Source organism: Sus scrofa, chromosome 9 (assembly GCF_054392235.1).
Source record: "Sus scrofa isolate SSC_HxYL_T2T_F1_AM1 chromosome 9, Sscrofa_HxYL_maternal_Yorkshire_Landrace_v2.0, whole genome shotgun sequence".
Classification (NCBI taxonomy): domain Eukaryota; kingdom Metazoa; phylum Chordata; class Mammalia; order Artiodactyla; family Suidae; genus Sus; species Sus scrofa.
The window spans coordinates 41511979-41533888 of record NC_139391.1 but is presented as its reverse complement, the minus strand read 5'-3'; the positions used below and the strand labels follow the sequence as shown (position 1 = coordinate 41533888).

Genomic DNA, 21910 nt, shown 5'->3' with positions numbered 1-21910 from the left:
CTCTGTTATCCCTGTCACGACTGAGTACTAGGCACAGTTGTGTAACATCCTTGGCATGATGGAGACTATGTTGCCCAAGGTCATAGGCGTCCCAAATAGCAGAACCAGGGCACTAACACTTGGTCTTGTAAAATCCTTTGCTTTGCATCTTTCCACTTTAGTTATTCTCCACTCAGGTTTTGACGATCTACAGTTGGCGAGGAAAGGAACAGCTAGACACTGTAGTGTGCAGTTTTGACTAGTTGGTAGATTTGGATCCACTCCACTCATCAAGGAGAATGTGGGGGCTGCCTTAGGTACAGTGTGGCTTCTTGCAACGTCCACAGCCTGCCTCAGGCTAAGAATGGTTTTACAAGTTTAAAGGGTTGTGAGAAAGAAGGGTGAAGAGGTGGAGTGGGAAGAGGAACCAAAGCAACCCTTGCCTGAGATGATTCAAGAGTTTGGGAGAGTAATTGACCTCAGCATAAATTCCCTGGAGACAAGGTTTAGCCTTTTCCTGGTTAACTGGAATTGCAGTCCTTTTCTGTTGGGTTTCTTATCTCTTTTAAGAACTGTGGAGCATATAAATTCATTGTTACCCCACCCACTTTTAGAAAGAGGTGTCTATCAGCAGCTGAATGGATAAAGAAGATGTATATGTGTGTGTGTATACAGCCATAAGAAAAGAATGAAATAACGCCATTCTCAGCAATATGGGTGGAATCAGAGAACCTATCTAAGAAACAGACTCACAGACATAGAGAACAGACTGTGAGTGCCAAGGGAGTTGGGGTTAGCAGATGCAAATTATTACATGTAGAATGGATAAACAATAAGGTCTTACTGTATAGCACAGGAAACTAATCCTGAGATAAACCATAATGGAAAATAATATAAAGGAAATGTGTATGTATTACTGAATTACTTTGCTGTGCAGCAGAAATTGACACTGTAAATCAACTACACAATAAAAAGGTGGGTACATAACAACGGAAGGATTTAAATAATGAAGGAACAAGAGAAGGATTTAAATAATGAAGGAACAAGAGAAGGATTGAATGAAGGGCTAGGATATAATCGAGATAGAAAGGGGAATTAACTGTAGCTGTCATTTATTCATTTCCCTTGCTCAGTTAACTGTATTTCATTGAGTGAATATATCTTACAGGGAGTTCCCATTGTGGCTCATTGGGTTAAGAACCCGAGGTTGCAAGTTCAATCCCTGGCCTCACTCAGCTGTGAGCTGTGGTGTAGGTTGCAGATGAGGCTCAGATCCTGTGTTTCTGTGGCTGTGGTGTGGGCCACCAGCTGCAGTTCCGATTCAACCTCCAGCATGGGAATTTCCATATCCCGCAGGTGCAGCCCTAAAAAGAAAAAAAGAATGTCTTACAGTTTATTCTGCTATCTGTCATTTGAGTGTCCAGTTTTTGCGTACTACATAATGCTACCAGAAATATTTATGTACATGTCTTTTGATGTACACAAGAATGCATTTCTGTTGGTATGGAATTATAGATGAAATTACTGGATCATTAGAATATATGGGTCATAGGAATAGAGATATCTTTATCAGGTACTGCCAAACAGTTTTCCAAAGCAGTCATACTGATTTAAACTCCCACCAGCAGTTTATGAATTCCAATTGTCCCATATCCTTGTCTAGATTTGATTTTGTCAGCCATTCTGGTAGATGTGTGATAGTATCATTTTAATGTGTACTTCCTGAATCAACTGAAGAAAAATGCACAAACTAAAAGTTGCAAGTTATATTTTATTTGAGAAACTTACTGAGGATTATGGCCCTGGAGACAACTCTCAGTCCTAAGGAACGGTGCCAAAGAGGTAAGGGAGGAATCACGATACATAGGAGTTTTTGCTGGGGAAAAACAACAACAACAACAACAACAAAACAAACAAACAACAACAACAGCAACAACAACAAAAACATGTAGTAGAACATCAAAAGATTACCACTAATCACACAAAAAAACAGACATTACCAGGTAATGATTTTAGTGTTTTTCTACGAAGGGGAGGAGTCTCACGGAAATTATTCCCTAGATATGGATCTTAATTATCTAGTACCAGTGTCCTGTTTTTCTCTGTCCTGAATTCCCCTCAGGGTGCACCTTCAGGGGTGGCTGCAGTGGCTGATGGCTTGGTGGGGGCAACATTCTTTTATCCACACCTGTGTCCTAAAGATTTCCTAATATACGTATTGTGAAATAACAATTTAAATCTTTTGGCCATTATTTTCCCTTGCTGTTATTGATTTATAGGAATTTTTAAAAGATATATTCCTGTTATGGAACCTTTTGGGTTATAAGCATTGCCTATATCTTCTCCCACTCTGGCTTTTCACTCTTGAGATCTTCAGCTGAAAACAAGTTTTTAATGTTAAGGTAGTCCAATTTATCAGTCTTTTTTTCCTTCAGGCATAGTTGCTACCATGCCCTATTGAGGAAATTATTATCAAGGTCATGAAGATATTCTGTGTTATTCCAAAAGTTTCACTGTTTTACTTTACACATTTAGTGGACCAATCCGCACCATTTATTGAAAACATTTTGCATTTCCCGGTGCTATGCTTTTGTCATAAAATGTCTATGTGGGGTGGTGGTGGGGGATCTGTTTCTGGGCTCTTTTGTCTTTTCCTTTGGCCTGTTTGTCTTCTTGTGCCAATATTACACCATCCTAATTAATGTAGCTTTATAGTTTTGATTTCTGGTTCAATAAATTGTCCAGTTTTGAATGTCTTCAAGATTGTCTTGGCTAGTCTTTTTTTATTATCTTTCCTCTTTCTTTTTATGGCCGTACCAGTGGCATATGGAAGTTGCTGGACTAGTGGCTGAATTGGAGCTGCAGCTGCTGGCCTTCACCACAGCCATAGCAACATGTCCTGGCTAGTCTTGATCTTTTATAATTCTATATAAACTTTAAAACCTGTTTATTGGGATTCCCGCTGTGGCAGAACGGGATCATTGGTGTCTCTGCAGTACCAGGACGCAGGTTCGATCCCTGGCCCAGCACATTGGGTTAAAGGATCCTGAATTGCAATGATCCTCAGCCTGGGAACTCCATATGCCATGGGGAGGCTGAAAAACAAAAATAAAAATAAATAAAAGATAAAATCAGTTTGTTAATTTCATACATGCACACACAAATCTTTAGGGATTTTGATTTGGTTGGCAGTGACTACAGATAATTTGAAGAGAACTGACAAAAATTCCCTTTGTATTTGACATGTAGAAAGAAATAGAGGTTTTTATACAAATCCTGTAAGAATAGCTTATTAATTCTAATAGCTTATATTTTTAGGTTCTCTGTATACACGAGGTTATCTGTGAATGACGACTTTTATTTCAACACTTTACCTTTTTTTTTTTTTTTTTTTTTTTTCTTGCCGGGTCACACTAGGATCTCTGGTACAGTGCTGAGTAGAAGTGGTGATAGTGGCGTCATTGTTCCCCAGTATCAAGAGGAAAAGTTTTCAATATCTCACCATTAAGCATGCTGTTGGCTTTTTATAAATTCCACTTATTTGATAAAGATTCCTTCTATTCCTAGTTTGAGTTTTTAAAAAATTTTGGGAGTTCCCATTGTGGCTAGTGGTTAACGAACCTGACTAGCATCCATGAGGACGCGTGTTCAATCCCTGGACTCACTCATGGGGTTAAGGGTCTGGGGTTGCTGTGGCTGTGGTGTAGGCTGATAGTTACAGCTCCAGTTCAGCCTCTAGCCTGGGAACCTCCATATGCTGCAGGTGTGGCCCTAAAAAGATTTTTTAAAAATTTTTTTGAATGGGTGTTGAAATTTATTAAATGCTTTTTTGATATCTATTAAAATGATTACATGGGTCTTGTCTTTTATTCTGCTCATGTGTAAATTACATTAATATATTACATATTTTGCTTTTTTAGGGCTGCATTCATGACATGTGGACATTCCCAGATTAGGGGTCTAATTGGAGCTACAGTGGCTAGTCTACGCCACAGCCACAGCAACATAGGATCCAAGCTGTCTGTGACATACACCACAGCTCATGGCAACGCTGGATCCTTAACCCACTGAGCAGGGCCAGGGATTGAACCCGTGTCCTCATGGATCCTAGTTGGGTAAGTTACTGCTGAGCCATGATGGGAACTCCCTACAATTATTAATATTAAGCCAACCATGTGTTGCCAGAGTAAAGTGAATTTGATCATGACATTTTTTTATATGCATGTGGAATTTTTTTCATACCATGTTCAGGACTTTTGCATGTATATTCGTGAGAGAGATTGGGCTTTAATTTTTTTTCTTATGATGTTGTTGTCACAGTTTTGGTGTCAAGATTATTGCCTTATTTAATGAGTTGGGATGTTCTCTCATTTGCTATGCTCTGGAAGAGTTCATATAAGACAGGATTATTTCTTTGTTAATGTCAGGAATTCATTGTTGAAGCCATCTGATCCCACAGATGTTGTGTGTGTGTTTTGAAGGAATGCTTTTAATTATAGATTCAGCTTCTTTCATACATACAGGGTTTTCAGATTTGGGTGGTTATTCCTTTTGTTTTTTTTTTGAAAATTATTAGAAATTTGTCAGTTTCATCTAAGATTTAAAATTGACTGGCAGAAACTTTATAACTTCGTGCGCGCGCGCACGCACTTAGTGACTCTGGGATCTTAGCAATGTCTTCCTTCTCATCACTGGTGATATGGACATTCTCTTTTTTTTTTGGTTAGTATTTCCAGCACTTTATTGGTCTTTTAAAGGAACTATGTTTTGTGTCCTGCTTATTTTTCTTTTTCCTTAAGTTTTCCCCCCTACTTTTTAAACTAAGAGCTCTACAGCAGTGATTCCTAACTCTGGCCACCAGTCTACAACCAGTTGTCACTTTTAAAAACACAGCTGCCAAGGCTTCGTCCCTGCAGTAGCTCAGGCCGCTGTGGAGGCATGGGTTCGATCCTCCACCTTGCACAGTGGCTTAAGGATCTGAAATTGCTGTAGCTGTGGCGCAGGTCACAGCTGAGGCTCAGATTCAATCCCTGGTTTGGGAACTTCCATCTGCCATGGGTGAGGCCATTAAAAAAAAAGTGAAAAATGATCCTAGCTTCTTTCAGTTCCATATCAGTAGCCATTTTCCCAGCTCTGAGTTTTGTATTGTCCTAACCTGGACTGCTAAGACCCATCTCCTGTCCAGAAGCCCATGAAAATACTTCTGACTTCCCTCCCATCCAAAGTGGGAAATCCTTGGGACTTTCCCCTTAGATCTAGTCTCAGAGGCTCAGAAGGGTACCAGAGGAGTATTTTAATAGGGACCTTCTGGAATGCCTTCTTTGCTAATAGTAAACTGTTCAGACCCAAAGGAAGGCTGGTGGGGAAGACAGCACTGAACACAGCAAATTTTAACTGCATCAAAGTCAGCGAGTCCCTGAATTATTTTCTTACAATGCGTTGCACGTAATAAAACGTTGGCTTGAAACGTTGATTGATTGTTGTCCCTTTCTTTCTAATACGTATGACACCACACCTCTCCATGTGTAACCACAATAAAGAAATGTTTTTAATGTTAAAATAATTTGCCACAGACGTATGAGAAAAGACTGAGTCAAAGCTGAGATTTAATTAATTCTATTTTTATTTCTCATCATTTTCCCGACAAAGCAAGTAGATAAAAAACAGGGGCAGTTTTAGGTGAAAAGCATCTTCCTCCTCAGACTCTCTCTCAAAAAGCAGATTCTGGCCACAATGCAGATCACATCTCCTTCCAGGAATGACATGCTGTTGGCTGCTTTGGAATAGATCAACAGTCTGTGCTCGACTCCTCTTTTTTTCTTTTTTTCTTTTTTTAATGCCTTTGTGTCTTTTATAAGGAGAGTGAGAAAGACTGGCTGTTTTATTTTTTTCTTTTTAACACATCTTTAGTTTGTGGCCATTTCTTTGCAGAGGAAGCCATAATCACATGCTGATGAAAAATAGCATCAGCACCTGTACATGTGGGATTAGGATGAAAGCTACAAATCACCAGCAGGAGCAGGTGAGCTACTGGGCAACAAAGACCCTGTTTAGACCTCAACAAAAGAACAGAGCACAAGATTTTTCTTATAGGTCTTTGGTTTTTCCTTCTGCTTTGGTGCTAGTTTATCCTTTGCTTGGGTGGGTTGTCTCGGCAACATCTCCATGAAGCGGTGGGATGGGGTGACAAAAGCCTGCTATGGCATCAAGTCCTTGGATTCAAGTCCGAGCCAGCAAATTATCCACCGTGGCATGTGGCCTGAATTCTTAATATTCTCATGAGCAATACATTCAATAATATCTGTTCTCTCAATCTCAGAAAACCTCCCCAAGATAACATTAAATAAAACAGGAGCTATGTGAAAATGCCTAGTAGTCCTGTACACTCTAACACAGCTGTGTGGTCGGGCACAGGGACAGGTGTTAGGGAAGGGGGAGCAGACTACTGCTGTGGTCACCTGGGGCTGAGTTCCTTTTCCTGGCCACATGCTTGGCTTCCAGTGGTTCTGAGACTGGAGACAGCGTTCTTCAGGCCCTGCAAGGCCTAAAGGCTCTACGAGACCTGACTCTCCTTCATCAGCCTTGCCTTATACTTTGTTCTCTCTCCATCTCGTCAGGTTAAATTCCGCCTCCTGGATGTTCTTAGAGAACCATGTTCCTTTCCAAATTTTTAAAGTTTATCACACTTACAATTTGCATTTATGGAAGTCTTTTTCTATTAATATTTGTCTTCCCTAATTGCCTATATGAGGGGCAGGGATAAATCTTGTCTTTCCATTTTATTCCTGGTTGCTTGCATAAGGCCTGGCACGTAGGAGGTACTCAATAAATATTTGCTCAGTGAGTGAATAGGCAATCAGATAGATGAATGGTGAAATGGGTCCTTCTTTTAGAGCCTATGGGATCCACGGATAACTCTAGGATATTTGAGCTTCACCCGTGATTTGAAAATTTGCCTAAGGATCTTTGAAACTTCCTTGAGAAAGGGTAGTTGATAAAATGGGCATTGGAACTGGAGAAGACCAGAATATGAATCTGATGCAAACCACCCTTTGATATGCAGAAATGTATTTGGATTTGTGTATGTCAAGCAGACATACACAGAAGCATATGCATACAAGGGAAAGGAGCTTTCTGGAGAAACTGAGACTCCTAGAGGACACTATTCCAGGTGAGAAGGTAAGTAAGGTGCTGAAGATAAAGTGGTGCCTACCTAATAGACTCGTTTTCTCAGGAAAAAAAAAAAAAATGGGGACTGGGTCTGGGCTACACTGGCTAACTTGTTTGTTCTTGTGTTGGTGTCTGGCTGTTCTTGTTTGAGTGGTAGTGCTCTCAAGATGCCAGGACTATGCCAGAGCTATGCCAGGGCTATTTAATAGAGAATGAGAAGCATCTGAGCACAAGAAGAGCCTAAGGGCAAAGCACAGGGGTCTCTTCAGTCCTGCGAGCAATCCAGGTACCTCTGAATTTGGAGAAGAGACCTATCTGGGGACATCGGGAACCATCACCCTTAGCTGTCCTCCCGTGGGAATTGTCAACGGGGTTGGTAGTGACTCTTCTTCAACTGATTAAGGGAGTTGGGGAGGATGGTAGTGAGAGGAAGAGGGTGGAGATGCGGGATAATTTTGGCCAAAGGGCAGGTTTATGAGCAAGCATGAGGCTCCTCCTTGAGGCCTGTAGAAGCACTGGAGGAAGCCCCAGGGTGGGTGGCCAGGCAGGGGGGACGAGCAGAGCAACTTGGGTCGCTGTCGTGAAAGGGAATTTATTTGTAGCCATAGCCTGGAAGGTCTGCTGACAATTGGGTTAAAATTTAAGGGATTTCTCATGTGATTTTGCAAATGGTAGAAGACCTTTCTGAGTAGCTGATAATTCTCTCCACATATATGCTCACACTGGGCCATGTGAGGGCCCTTTCTAGTTTTCGTGCTGAAAGTGCCCTGTTCTGGGCAAACCAGGATAGTTGGTCACCCTATCACTCACACCCTTTCTTTCCTTCTTTCTTTCTTTCTTTCTCTCTCTCTCTCTTTCTCTCTCTCTCTCTTTCTTTCTTTCTTTCTTTCTTGTTTTGGCCACCTATGCGGCATATGGAAGTTCCCTGGCCAGGGATCAAATTGAGCTGGAGCTATGACCTACACCATAGCTGTAACAACACCAGACCCTTAACCCACTGCACCGGGCTGGGGTTCAAACTGGCACCTCTACAGAGACAAGCCAGATCGTTAACCCTCTGTGCCACAGTGGGAACTCTGTCTCACACTATTTCTTATCTTCATGTTGGGAAGACAGAGCAGACCACACATAGCTTCCTAATGTAGCAGAAACAAGAATTTGCCTTCCCTTTGGAAAATTAAAAATCTACAAAACAGGGAGTTCCCTGGTGGTCTAATGGTTAGGATTGCAGCACTTCCACTACTGCAGCCCAAATTCAATCCCTAATCTGGGATCTGAAATCCTACATCAAGACCCAGCACACACAGCAGCCAAAAAAAAAGGAAAAAGAATCTATAAAACAGCGAAGATATATACCAAGGTATATTGTAAAGCTCCCTTTCAAATCATGTGCCTAAGGCTGAAAATGCACACAAGGAGGGCTCTTGTCCTGAGGTGCTCTTCTAGGCTAATAATTCATTTTCATTTGCCAAAGCCATATTCTTCAGCTTTTCCATCTATATATATATAATATTCAGTGGACCAAATTTTCTAAGAGGGATGCAATTTTGTTCTATGTTTTCCTTAGTAACAAAGTCAAGTATATAATTAATGATTGGGGTTTAAAATAATTTTAGAGAAATAAAAACTAAATCAGATAAACACGTTTTTAGAAACTGTGCCTTGATTTTGCATTCTGAAATTAGGATCACTACTTCACCAAGGCAGTCAAATTCTTAATAAAGGGGGGAGTGACCCCCCCCCCCCCACAGCCACACACACACACAAGAAAGCAAGTAAATACAGAGTGATGAGGGGTAAGGAAGAGAAAAGATTCTACTGACACTCCTCTGTTCCAGACTTCTTGGCAGGAGCTTGTTCTAGATGAGCAGGTTCCTAGGTCTTGGCATTAGAACGAGCTGTCTGACTCCTCGGCTGTAGCACAGGATGGTGGGGCTGTTGTAGGAACAGCCCTCCGTGGAGAGGGCACATCTTTCCCCAGGCAGGCCGAGAAGATGAAGAGTAACCCACCAAGAGCCAGAAAAACGCCAGCGGCCCAGCCCAGGTAGAGGGCATCTCCAAGCTCCCACCGAGGCACAATCTCAGGGATGCGGTCATCCCAGAAGTCTTGGATTGTGCTGTAGGCCACCCAGGAGACCGGCAAGAGGGTAGTGGCCGACGCTGATACTTCCAGAGTCCCTCCCAGGAGGCAAAGGCGTCTCTTAAATATCCATCTGAACCTGTAACACTGGAAGCATTCGGCCCCAAAGCCAGAGAGCAGAAGCCCGAATAGTCCCAGCCCGTGGGAGGTTACCATGAGGACACGCGACGCCCGGAGCTCCTGGGGCAGAGCCAAGAAGGAATCAAAGGCCTTGCACACAGTGGCCACTTCTTCTTGGTCCACGCAGACCTCCCAAAGCCCCGTGACCCACGTCTCCATTTCGTTCAGTTCCAGGTTGAGAGTCTTCCACTGGGGCAGGATGGTAGTGACGCAGGAGCAGACCCAGCCAAGGAGAGAGAGGAGCAGTCCCCCGAGCTGGGCTTTCCCATGGGAACTCCAAGCCATGGTGGCTCCCGTCGCAAAACGGAGGCAGAAAGAAAAGGAGGCCAGGTGGCTCCGTGACCGACCAGCAGGCAAGACTTTGGGGATCTAACTGGAAGGTGTTTAACATTTGGAGAGGGTTCCTGTTTCAGATTTCTAGGTGGCAGCTGAGGCAGGTGCCAGGAACTTGGCAATGTTTGGGTTTAGGGGGTGTGCCCAAGATTGGATGTGGGTGTGGATGCTGGGGGAGGGTCCTAGGAGAGGCGAAGAAGCCAGACGGGAAGCCATCACATCAATACCTATCTGAGGTGTAAATTCATGAACTTCAACTCACGGCCCAGTTCCGAGAAGATAAGAATGATGTTCTAGGAATATACATGGATGTGATCTTTCTGAAGAGTTAACATGACTTCATGTTTTATACTTTTAAATAGATGCATACTTTGACTCGGCACCCAAACTCCAAGAACTTACCTTAACTTACTGTATTTATTTATCTATGCATTTATTTTTGTCTTTTTTTAGGGCCACACCCATGGCATATGGAAATTCCCCCAGCTAAGGGTGGAATCAGAGCTGCAGCTGCCAACCTATCCCACAGCCACCAGATCCCAGCCACGTCTGCAATCTACACCACAGCTCACCACAGTGCTGGATCCTTAACCCACTGAGCGAGGCCAGGGATCAAACCCACAACTTCATGGTTCCTAGTCGGATTCTTTTCCGCTGTGCCATGATGGGAACTCCTAACTTACTCCTTCCTTACTTAAGTTAAGTATATAGTTAAGTTTTATAAACTTTATAGTTTATAAAGTATAGTTTATAAATAAAATTTATAAACTTTTTTCATAAAGGTCTTAGAAAACTTTATGAAAAAATCCATTGAACTAGTGTTAATAATTGTACATGATTATGCTTAATGTGCATAAATTGTACAATTTAGGCAGCCATTTTAAATTGATGTAAAAGAAATTTTAAGGACATGAAAAATATTTTTGATATCTTCAGTGAGAAAAGCAGTGGCCAAATAATACTCAGAGTATATAGAATGCACTTTCACTTTCACAAAAAGTACATGTTTGTATCTATATGTATGAATGTATCATATGTATGTATTAAAATGTTAATCATGGTTATTTTTGTGCAAGGATTATGGATAATTATTATTTTACTATTTATGATTACCTATGTATTTTATACATTTTACAAATTTATCATGTAGTATTTTGGTAAGCAGAAAAAGAAAATTCCCCAATCTAAGGAACCTACCCAGACCCAGAATATACCAAGAGGAAAGTGCTCCCTCCAGGTCTCCTGCTGCTGCTGGAACAGCAGCTATAAATAGATGGTAGTCATGCCAGCCTCCTTTCCGATTTGTTGTTGCTGCCAAGACGCAGGTTTCAACAGGAAAGGAAATAATTTGCATTTACTGAGTGAGGCTAAATACCAGACTTTTGGCTGAATTTTTTCCTCTTTATTTAATTTTCACACCACCGCTGTGAGATAGATATTAGGTACCTTGCCAGGATCCCCCAGCTGACTATGTGACAGATCCAATTCTTTGGCCAGGTGGCTAGGACAGCGGCAGTTCCTTTTCTTGTCTTCAGGCCGGAACAGAGAGTCCTCCTCACTGTGCCTGAGCACAGGTGTCATAGCAGGCAGGTGTGGTTAATCTTTATGGCAAAATATACGGGAGAAAATTGGGATTTATTATATTAAAGATATAGACATTGATCCACATATTCCCCTATTCGTATTTTAACCTACTGATTGCCTTGTGGTACACTAGGAGGTGAAAAAGCAATGTGAGATAGAAAGGAGGAAACAGCTGAGAAAGCAGTATTGGGTTTTGTTTTGTTTTGGTTTTTTTTCGCTTCTTGGGGCGGCACCTGCGGCATATGGAAGTTCCCAGCCTAGGGGTCGAATCCAAGCTGCAGCTGCCAGCCTTCACCATAGCCACAGCAAGGCTGGATCGGAGCCACATCTGTGATCTACACCGCAGCTCAAGGCAACACTGACCCTTAAGGCTTAACACACTGAGAGAGGCCAGGGATCGAACCCCCATCCTCATGGATACATGTGTCAGTTTTATTATTGCGAAGCCACAATGGGAATTCCAGAAAGCAGAATCTTGGTTTTACCTGAACAAGGTCTCAACACCTAAGCAGCCTAATTAGATTATCAGTCTTTTAGGGGTGGAGGGAGGTGAGCGGAATCATCTGGGATTTTTTTTCTTTCATGTTTTATCACAGCAAATTTCAAACGTATACAAAAGTAGAGCAAATGGGATAAAGAAATCTCATGTGCTGTCACCCAGCTTCAAAAATTATCCACTCATACCAATCTTGTTTCATCCATTCCTATACCCACCACCCCTTTCCCTCCCTTCAAACTATCTTGAAGCAACTGGGGTGCTCTTTTAAATTGTAGGCTCCTTCTGAGGTGTTTTTTTGTTTTTGTTTTTGTTTTTTGGTCTTTTTGCCATTTCTTGGGCTGCTCCCGCGGCATATGGAGGTTCCCAGGCTAGGAGTTGAATTGGAGCTGTAGCTGCTGGCCTACGCCACAGCCACAGCACCGCAGGATCCGAGCTGCGTCTGCAACCTACACCGCAGCTCAGATCCTTAACCCACTGAGCAAGGCCTGGGATTGAACCTGCAACCTCATGGTTCCTAGTTGGATTCGTTAACCACTGAGCCATGACGGGAACTCCTTTCTGAGGTTTTTATAACAAGCACATGTTCTAATCCACACAATGGCAAAATATTATGCATCCCTGGAAACACAGTCTGTTTGTACTTGTTCCGTCCAGATTTGTGTTCCATCTTTGCTTCCTGAATACAGCCATGCCACATGTGTGCGAACCATGAAAACTCAGGAGGGGTCCTTTCAGATGCTGCTGCTCCTATTTCTTTGGCTTTTCTTTAGAGCCCTTTCTTGGAGATATGTGAAAATCTGTAAGTTGGGAGTTACACAAACCAGGATAAAAGTGAATGATGAAGGTCAGGTTAGTGAGGGAAAACAGACCCGGTTCATTTGTTAATTTCTTTTATAATTTTAATTTTTTAAATTGCAGTATAGTTGATTTACAATGTTGTGTTAGTTACTAGTGTACAGCATAGTGATTCAGTTCATATACACATAATGGAAAAGAATCCAAAATGAATATGTACATAAGAGTCATTTTAGGCTTTTTTCCATTATGGCTTATTACAGGATATTGAATATAGTCCCATGTACTATACAGTAGGATCTTACTGTTTATCTATTTTATATATAGTAGTTTGTATCTGCAAATCTCAAACTAGTTGATCACCCTCCTGCCTTTCCCCTTTCATAACCATAAGTTTGTTTTCTATGTCTGAGTCTGTTTCTGTTTTGTAAAATTTAATTTGTGTCTTTTTTTTTTTTTAGATTCCACATGTAAGTGATATTATATGCTATTTGTCTTTCTCTGGCTGACTTACTTCACTCTAGGTCCATCCATATTGCTGCGAATGTCACTATCTCTTTTTTATGGCTGAGTAATATTTCAGTACATATCTATATATCTCTATCTATCTATCTATCTATTTTATCTAACTATCCATTTTCTTTATCCATTAATCTGTCAATGAAATTTTGGTTGCTTCCATGTCTTGGTTATTGTATATAGCGCTGCAATGAACATTGGGGTACATATATCACTTTGTTTGTTTTGTTTTGTTTCTCTTTTTATGGCTGCATCTGTGGCACATGGAAGTTCCTGAGCCAAGGGTTGAATTGGAGCTGCATCTGTGGCCTGCGTCATAGCCATGGCGACACCAGATCCGAGCTGCATCTGTGACCTACACCACAGCTTGCAGCAACTCCAGATCCTTCACCCATTGTGTGAGGCCAGGGATCAAACCCGCATCCTCACAGAGACAACATCAGGTCCTTAACCCCCTGAGCCACAATGGGAACTCTGCATGTATCGTATTGAATTAGAATGTTCTCTGGATATATGTCCAGGATCGGGATTGCTGGATCATATGTTAGCTCTATTTTTATTTTAAAATATCTCCATACTGTTTTCCACATTGGCTGCACCAATTTACATTCCCACCAACAGTGTAGGAGGGTTCCCTTTTCTCCACACTCTCTCCAACATTTATTGTTTGTAGACTTTTTGATGACTGCCATTCTGACAGGTGTGAAGTGGTACCTCATTGCAGTTTTGATTTGTATTTCTCTAGTAATTAGCAATGTTGAGCATTTTTTCATGGGTTTTTTTTTTTTTTTTTTTTTTTGGCCATCTGAATGTCTTCTTTGGGGAAATGTCTATTCAGATCTTCAGCCCATTTTTTGATTTTTTTTGTTTGTTTGTTTATTGAGTTGTATAAGCTGTTTGTGTGTTTTGGAAACTAAGTCCTTGTCTATTGCATTATTTGCGAATCCCTTTTCTCTCTCATTCTGTAGGTTGTCCTTCCTTCCTTCCTTCCTTTCTTCTTTGCCGTGTTCACAGCCTGTGGAAGTTCCTGGGGCACAGATCAAACCCATAGCACAGCAGTGACCCAAGCTGCTACAGTGACAACGCTGGATCCTTAACCCACTGCATCACAAGAGAACTCCTGTCTTTTCATTTTGTTTATGATTTCCTTTGTAGTGAAAAATCCTTTAAGTTTGATTAGGTCCCATTTGTTGATTTTTGCTTTGATTTCTATTGCCTTCAGAGACCGACCTAAGAAAACATTGCTATGATTTATGTCAGAGAATGTTTTTCCTGTGTTCTCTTCTAGGAGTTTAATGATGTCCTGTCTTATATTTAAGTTTTAAGCCATTTTGAGTTTATTTTTGCATGTGGTATGAAGGAGTGTTCTTCATTGATTTACATGTGTCTGTCCAGTTTTCCCAACATCACATGCTGAATAGTCTTTTTTCTCCATTGTATATTCTTGCCTCCTTTGTTGAAGATTAGTTGACTGTAGGTGTGTGGTTTTAATTCTGGGCTCTGTATTCTATTCCATTGATCCATGTGTTTGTTTTTGTGCCAATACTACACTATTTTGATTACCGTACTTTTGTAATATTGTCTGAAGTCTGGGAGGATTATGCCTTCAGCTTTGTTCTTTTTCCTCAGGATTGCTTTGGCAAGTCTTGTTTTGTGGTTCCATATAAATTTTAGGATTATTTGTTCTAGTTCTGTGAAAATGTCATGGGTAATTTGCTAGGGGCTGCATTAAATCTGTAGATTGCTTTGAGTAGTATGGCCATTTTAACAATATTAATTCTTCCAATCCAAGAAATGTTAATTTATTTTTATTTATTCAAGTGTTTATTCGTGCCTGCATGCGTTGACTGTTTGCAGCAATCCCACTCCATTCTTTATGCTCTTTCTTCTTTCTCAGCCTAACTCTGGCTCTTCCCTGTCTTTTTTGGAAACTTGAGGAAGTCTGTAGCTTATCCAGTGCTTAAGGAGAGGAGGCGCTTCTGCAGTGGTATTTGTGGGTATGCATGGATTTGTTTCCTGGGGCAAGATTCAGAACCTCAACCTGGCACCTCCTTCCATTCTTAGTTCAGATTTCTTCTTACTGTGAAACCTCTCTGATTCAATCAGATGCTGGGTGCTCCTCCTCCAATATTTCCTCTGCCTTTGTATCTTCCTTAGAGGTAGATTAAGCTTTAGGGCCTGTTACTTCCACAGGACCTTTCTAAGGCCTATACTTAATTTTGTATCTGTTAGTTTATATTATTTTCCTTATCTTAAAGACTTCTCCCCATCCTGGCAACTGCATAAGACTTAGGTACCCCCAAATCTGGATTAATCCCTCATTTGTCTCCAAAATAGTAATGATCATATTTTACTGAGATTATTTATTCACATATTTCAGATTACTAGCCTAGCACAATGCCTGTCATATAATAGTTGCTCAATAATTATGTGATAAGCCTTTTTAGGAATTTCATCTGCAGGTCCTTTTTTTTCTCACTGGGCATTTATTATTAGCAGTATTTAGAATTTAAAGTGAGGTTGACAGGTCTGTCAAATACAACTTGACTGGTTTTCTAGGAAGAGGTGCTTAGCATCCCAAGATGTTATGGCTTCCTGTCTCAACCCCGGTTTCTTTTCCTTGGCTCATGTCACAGGAAGCTGCCCTTGACTTACTAGGATAAGCAGATTGTCCCACAGACTTAAAATTTACAAGGGTCAGCCTCTACTTGGGGTCAACCCTCCCAAGTTACTTTTAACAAAATTAAAAGCAACATTTTATTCAAAGCAGCACATGTTTATTGCAGATAAATAGAAAAAACAGGGGAAAAAAACAGAATAGTGTATATTTACCACTAAGCGAGATAATTTGGTGTACATGCTTTACCTCTATATTTGTATCTGCATCTATTTCTAAAGTACTATACATAGAATATTGTGAATGTTGTTTAGTATGTAATGCATTTAAATAATGAAACAATTTTTAAAAGATTTTCATAAAATTGATTTGTAATCTCTGATTGAAAGTGCTAAGTATCTTGTTCTAGTCCACAGAGTATTAATGTTATTTATACCTAGGTAATATAAACAATATAAACATGTAACGTTTTACATATACGTAATATATCTATATATGTATGTGGGTAATATATCTATATATGTATATGGATATGTGCAATATAAAAGCAGTGCCATGATGGGCCGACTTTTATTTATAATGAAGTGATGCCACTTCCTTGCACAACTTCAGAGGGCACCGTTCTTATAAATGCTGATGGCCAATGAGGCCCATGAGAAAGAATATTTAATGAAAAAAGATCAGGATGGGCTCGTTGGGTCTTCAGGCTAGATAAACTTCAAAGGTAAGCGTTTTGAAATTGAGAAAGTTTCAGTTGGGACTGGTTTTTCAATAAAAACATTTCATTTTTTCTACTGAAACACCGGCGGGAAAAGACAACCTTTGGAAAACTGACAAGGAGGAAAACGCGTCTCCTTAGTTTGCTAACTACCGGACACCGTGGAAAAGTCCACGCTGGGATGGCTGCGGTGCCTTCTGGGAGTTGTAGTGCACCTCTTGTCTTTGGTGCCGAGGTCTGGGCTCGCGAGACTCCGTTTCCCGGCATGCCGCGCGCCAAGGCCGCTGGCGGGACTGGAGTTGCCGCGCTGGCTGTGAGAGAGTGACCCTGTCAGCGTAGGTTCCTGTGGTGGAAATGGCCTCGTTCGTGACGGAAGTTTTGGCACACTCGGGGAGGCTGGAGAAGGAGGATCTGTGCACTCGGATCAGCCGCCTGACCCAGCGGGTGGAGGAGATAAAGGTGAAGGCGGGGCAGCCGTGGGCTGACTGCAAAGGGACGGAGGGAGGAGTGGGGCCAAGCGCAGCCACAGTGGGTGCGAACAGCCAGGTGTGGGAGCTGAGTGGGAGGAATGAGAAGTGGGAGGGTTGGGAAGTATGTGTGCTGGGGAGGGAGCTCTGAGGAGAGCCCAGACTGGGGTTGGGGACTGAGGAGGCGAGGAAGCTCGGACGGCGGGGAGGAAAAGGCGGTGGCTGGGGCAGTGTTGGGGAGTGGGGTTAGGTTGGGGAGGGATAGGCTAGGGAGACCAGGGCGAAGCTCGAGGAGTCCAACAGAGCAGGGGAGATGGGACTAGAAGCCCGGGGAATCTAGAGAGGGAGCCTAGGAGCGGGACAGAAATGAGGGCAGGATGCCTCCACCCCTCATCGGTGTGTGTTTATATCCTCCAGCCACTCCTCTGTATGCTTTGTGGAATAGCTTTGGGAGGGTTGTACCTTTCTCCCCTCTGAAATATTTGTCATTATAACCCATGAGTATTTTTTAAAACTCTCTTCTCCACCCCTAGGCCCTTTAGGCTTTGCTGTGTTGTAAAGCACGGGGAATGGCTCGTCTGCTCTCCTGAGACTGATAACAAAAACAAAAGGCACAGAGCCACAAGCAGTTTCACTTAGTACTGCTGCCTTAACCCTGCCAGATTTTCCCACGTCTTCGTTGCTTTCATTTAAAAAGATGTGTAACCATGTAGTCTGGACTTAAGGGAGCAAGTTTGGCACTGTACCATAAAGGCACAAACATGGTCTTATTTTTACCAAAGTGATTTCCTAAATGTTAAGGCATTTGGCATCTTTTCTTGAATATGGCTTTAGGATTTTTCATCACCTTTTATCTGATGGAAGGAGGACAGACTGTTAAGCTACTTTAGCAGGGCCCTCAAGCCTTCTCCCTGCTCTGGGCCTAATTTTCCTTTCACTAATTTTCCCAACTTGAGTCTTCCGACAATTGAGAATTCCTTTCTGTACTCCAAGCAAGCCCGCTTTTTTCTAGTTCACAGATTTGGCTTCTGTTGCCATTTCTCCCTCTTTTACCTGTTAGTGATTCTACTCATATTTCAAGTCCCATTTCTTTTTTTTTTTTCTTTTTTTTTGCTATTTCTTTGGGCCACTCCTGCGGCATATGGAGGTTCCCAGGCTAGGGGTCGAATCCGAGCTGTAGCCACGGGCCTACGCCACAGCCACAGCCACGCGGGATCCGAGCCGCGTCTGCGACCTACACCACAGCTCACGGCAACGCCGGATCCTTAACCCACTGAGCAAGGCCAGGGACCGAACCCGCAACCTCATGGTTCCTAGTCGGATTCGTTAACCACTGCGCCACGACGGGAACTCCTCAAGTCCCATTTCAAATGTAGTTTCCTGCATGAAAAATATCTCCATTTTCTCTCACACAGTGGTACTCTCTTTCATTTATGCTCCTGGAGGACATTAACTCTGTTGCTATCTTAGTTTCTGTATTCCGATTACTTAAATGTATACAGCCCTTCCTACCTAAAAGAAGAGTTTCTTTGTAGGCAGGCATAATTTATTCTTGTGTCTTTCAAAGCATTGGAGTTTAGTGCAAAGTATTCATCAATTTTTTTATTAAATTAATTTGCATTAAAAGAGATAATGGGACTCAGATCAACTTAGGGTTTTAAGATTAGACCTTACAATTCTATAAGCAATAAAATAGAAATTCATAAATTGATGCAGGGATACAGATTATGGGTTTAACTTATCCATTTACTTTTTTTTTTTTCCTGTTAGATGTATGGTTTAAAATTAGTGGCTATAGTCTGAGCTGATATGGTTCAAAATGAGAACTTCTGGCTCCACCTTTCTCTTTTCCAGTACACCTCTTGGGCACTGTTGGGATTTGGTAATCATTGTCTTCTTGCACCTTAGTAATGTTATGGGACTTTTAATGGTGGGAGAAATGTGGTTTTCAAAGAAACCTATTGACTTGGAGGGAAGGTGAATGGATGTGGGTAATTGGCAAGAAGGCACTAACGTGGAAGATACCTAAGAGAAGATGAGCTACATATTTTAACAGAGTTTTTACTCATCTCAGTGTAATTTTTCTATCTTATTTAATAGGGTGAGGTGTGCAGTATGATCAGCAAGAAGTACAGTGAATTCTTGCCTAGCATGCAAAGTGCACAGGACCTGGTTACCCAAGTGGATAAGCTGTCTGATGACATTGACCTGCTGAAATCCAGGATAGAGAGTGAGGTAAGAATAGTTTGTAAGGTAGGTTTGTAGGAAGGCAGTTCATCTTCCTTATTCCTAAGACAATTCAGTTTTATACAGCTTTTAAAGGCTTCACTCTCCTTATTGTTGAATGGAAGTTGAATTAGAAGATTTTAGTGGGACTTCCAATTTTAAAATACAAATATTTTGGAGTTCCCATCGTGGCTCAGCGGAAACAAATGACTAGCATCCATGAAGACACAGGTTCGATCCCTGGCCTCGCTCAGTGGGTTAAGGATACAACGTTGCCATGAGCTGTGGTGTAGGTTGCAGACGTGGCTTGGGTCTAGTGTCACTGTGGCTGTGGCATAGGCCAGTGGCTACAGTTCTGATTATACCTAGCCTGGGAACCTCCATATGCCATGGGTGCAGCCCTTAAAAAAAAAAAAAAGATAAAAAAACCCACACAAATATTTTCTGAAACTATAATTTGAAAAATTTCTTTTTTATGGTAAATTTTTAAAAGCTATAATAATAATATGTTATATTTTGATAGCACTTTATAAATTAAAAAAATAGTCTCAGGGGTGTTCTCTTGTGGTACAGCGGGTTAAGGGTCTGACGTTGTCATTGCAGTGGCTTGGGTCACTGCTGTTTTTTTTTTTTAGGGCCACACCTGTGGCATATGGAGGTTCCCAGGCTAGGGGTTGAATCACAGCTATAGCTGTCCGCCTACACCACAGCTCACAGCAATTTCAGATCCTTAACCCACTGAGCGAGGCCAGGGATCGAAACCCGCAACCTCATGGTTCCTAGTTGGATTCGTTTCCACTGTACCATGAAGGGAACTCTGGGTCACTGCTGTGACACAGATTTGAGCCCTGGCCTGAGAACTTCCACATGCCAGGGGCACAGCCAAAAAAAAAGTCTCAGGAGTTTATTGTCTTCATTACAAAATAAAAACAGATGAAGCATAGAAGTGAATCATTTGGCCTTTTCTCATGTCAACTCTTACTTTGAAATGCTTGTATCTCTTAGTAGCCAGCATTCTCTATAGCTGCAGCTGGCCTCAACACATTAAAACCTTAGCACAATCTTTGTCTTTTGGCCTTCTTCTGGAGAATTGGCTCAGTTCACCAGTCACAACTATTCTACTTCTTATCATAAAACTGCTTTCCCCCTGGACCTGCAGAGAATCCCTGCCTGTCTTATTCTGTGTTACTTTGTGGAGCTAGTACTTGCTGTACTTCTTATGAAAAGTCTGGTGAGTTTTAAAGAATGTTTACCACATTTGCCAGAGTGCTGTCATCACAAAGAAGTAAGCCAGTCTGGAAACAGAAATATCCACTTTATAATTAAAATATTTTTCACATATATTATCTCACCCAGATTTTTCCCTTGCAGTTTCCTTTTAGGAAAAATAGGCACTTGAAAAAAAAAATCAAGCTAATATTAGGTTTAAATAAAGTCTAATCTTAGGCGTCTTCCTTATCTATTTCAAAATTGCACTCAGGGTGCATTGATAGAAAAAATCAGGATATTGAGTTATTCTCAAGGTTTTCAAGGAAAGACACCGAGTCTCCTCTATGTGATAGTTACTAAAGAAGGAGAGTGGGAGTTCCCATCGTGGTTCAGTGGTTTAATCCGACTAGGAACCATGAGGTTGCGGGTTCGATCCCTGGCCTTGCTCAGTGGGTTAAGGATCCAGCGTTTCTGTGAGCTGTGATGTAGGTCGCAGATGCGGCTCGGATCTTGCATTGCTGTGACTGTGGCGTAGGCCGGTGGCTACAGCTCCTGTTCAGCCCCTAGCCTGGGAACCTCCATATGCTGTGGGAGCAGCCCAAGAAAATGGCAAAAAGACAAAAAAAAAAAAAGGAAAGTGAACAGATGTGTTTTTAAAAGTTCTCTGTAAAGCTTGATTTGCAAGAGGGGAAACCACTAGTTACCTAGAAAATCTATTTAACAGTGAGTTTACCAGTCATTCTGGTTAGTGGGTTTTTGTGTTTTGTTTTTGTTTTGGCCCACGCTTATGGCCTACGGAAGTTCTCTGGCCAGGGATCAAACCCGATCCACAGCAGTGACAATGCTGATTACACAACCACTAGGTCACCAGGGAACTCCAAGGGTTAGAGGTTTATAATAAAAATAAATCCGTTATTCTACAACTCTGGCACAGTTCAGATAATATTTTCAAAGAGTACTTGTCAGCCAGATGAGTCAATAGTGGAATCTTAGACTGTGGTATTAGAAAAGAAGTATATGGAACAAGAGAGTAATGGGTTCTTTGTACTTTTAGCCAGCCAGATTATGGCTGGTGGAATTCATTCAGTTCTGGTTGTTGTATTTTGAAAGATGACTGGTCTCTGAGAAGGTTCAGGCCTGAACACTGCCATCTTAGTAACCGTGAAGAAACTGAGGGTGTTTAGCCTTGGTGAGAAACACTTTCAATATTTGAATATTTCAATATTCAAATATTTGAATGTATGACTATTTGAAAGATTCAAATATATGGCTAAAGAAAGGGAATTAGATTCAGTAAGTATTGGAGTTCCTATTGTGACTCAGCGGTAATGAACCCATTTAGTATCCATGAGGACACAGGTTTGATCCCTGGCCTCACTCAGTGGGTTAAGGATCCAGCACTGCTGTGAGCTGTGGTGTAGGTCACAGACATGGCTTGCATATGGCATTGCTGTGGCTGTGGCGTAGGCCAGCAGCTGTAGCTCTGATTTGACCCCTAGCCTGGGAACTTCCATATGATGTGGGTACAGCCCTA

The 21910-nt window shown here is 41.7% G+C and overlaps 2 protein-coding genes across 4 annotated transcripts in view; one reads left to right on the top strand and one right to left on the bottom strand.

The window, feature by feature from the left end:
• Positions 1-9008: 9008 nt before the first annotated feature.
• On the bottom strand, positions 9009-9694 carry CLDN25 (claudin 25). Its single transcript, XM_005674463.4, is given in 2 exon segments — positions 9009-9040; positions 9043-9694. Coding segments are annotated over 2 exon segments (684 nt in total).
• Positions 9695-16789: 7095 nt separating this feature from the next.
• The window catches only part of ZW10 (zw10 kinetochore protein), a 41393-nt gene continuing 36272 nt past the window's right edge, over positions 16790-21910 (top strand). For all 3 annotated transcript variants that reach the window (XR_014815299.1, XM_021062840.2, XM_084976071.1), the window contains exons 1-2: positions 16790-16933; positions 19042-19176. Coding sequence is in view for 1 of the 3 variants with exons in the window: in XM_021062840.2 (XP_020918499.1) it covers positions 16829-16933; positions 19042-19176 (240 nt within the window). In the remaining 2 variants the exon portion in view is untranslated. The remainder of the gene's footprint in view (positions 16934-19041; positions 19177-21910) is intronic.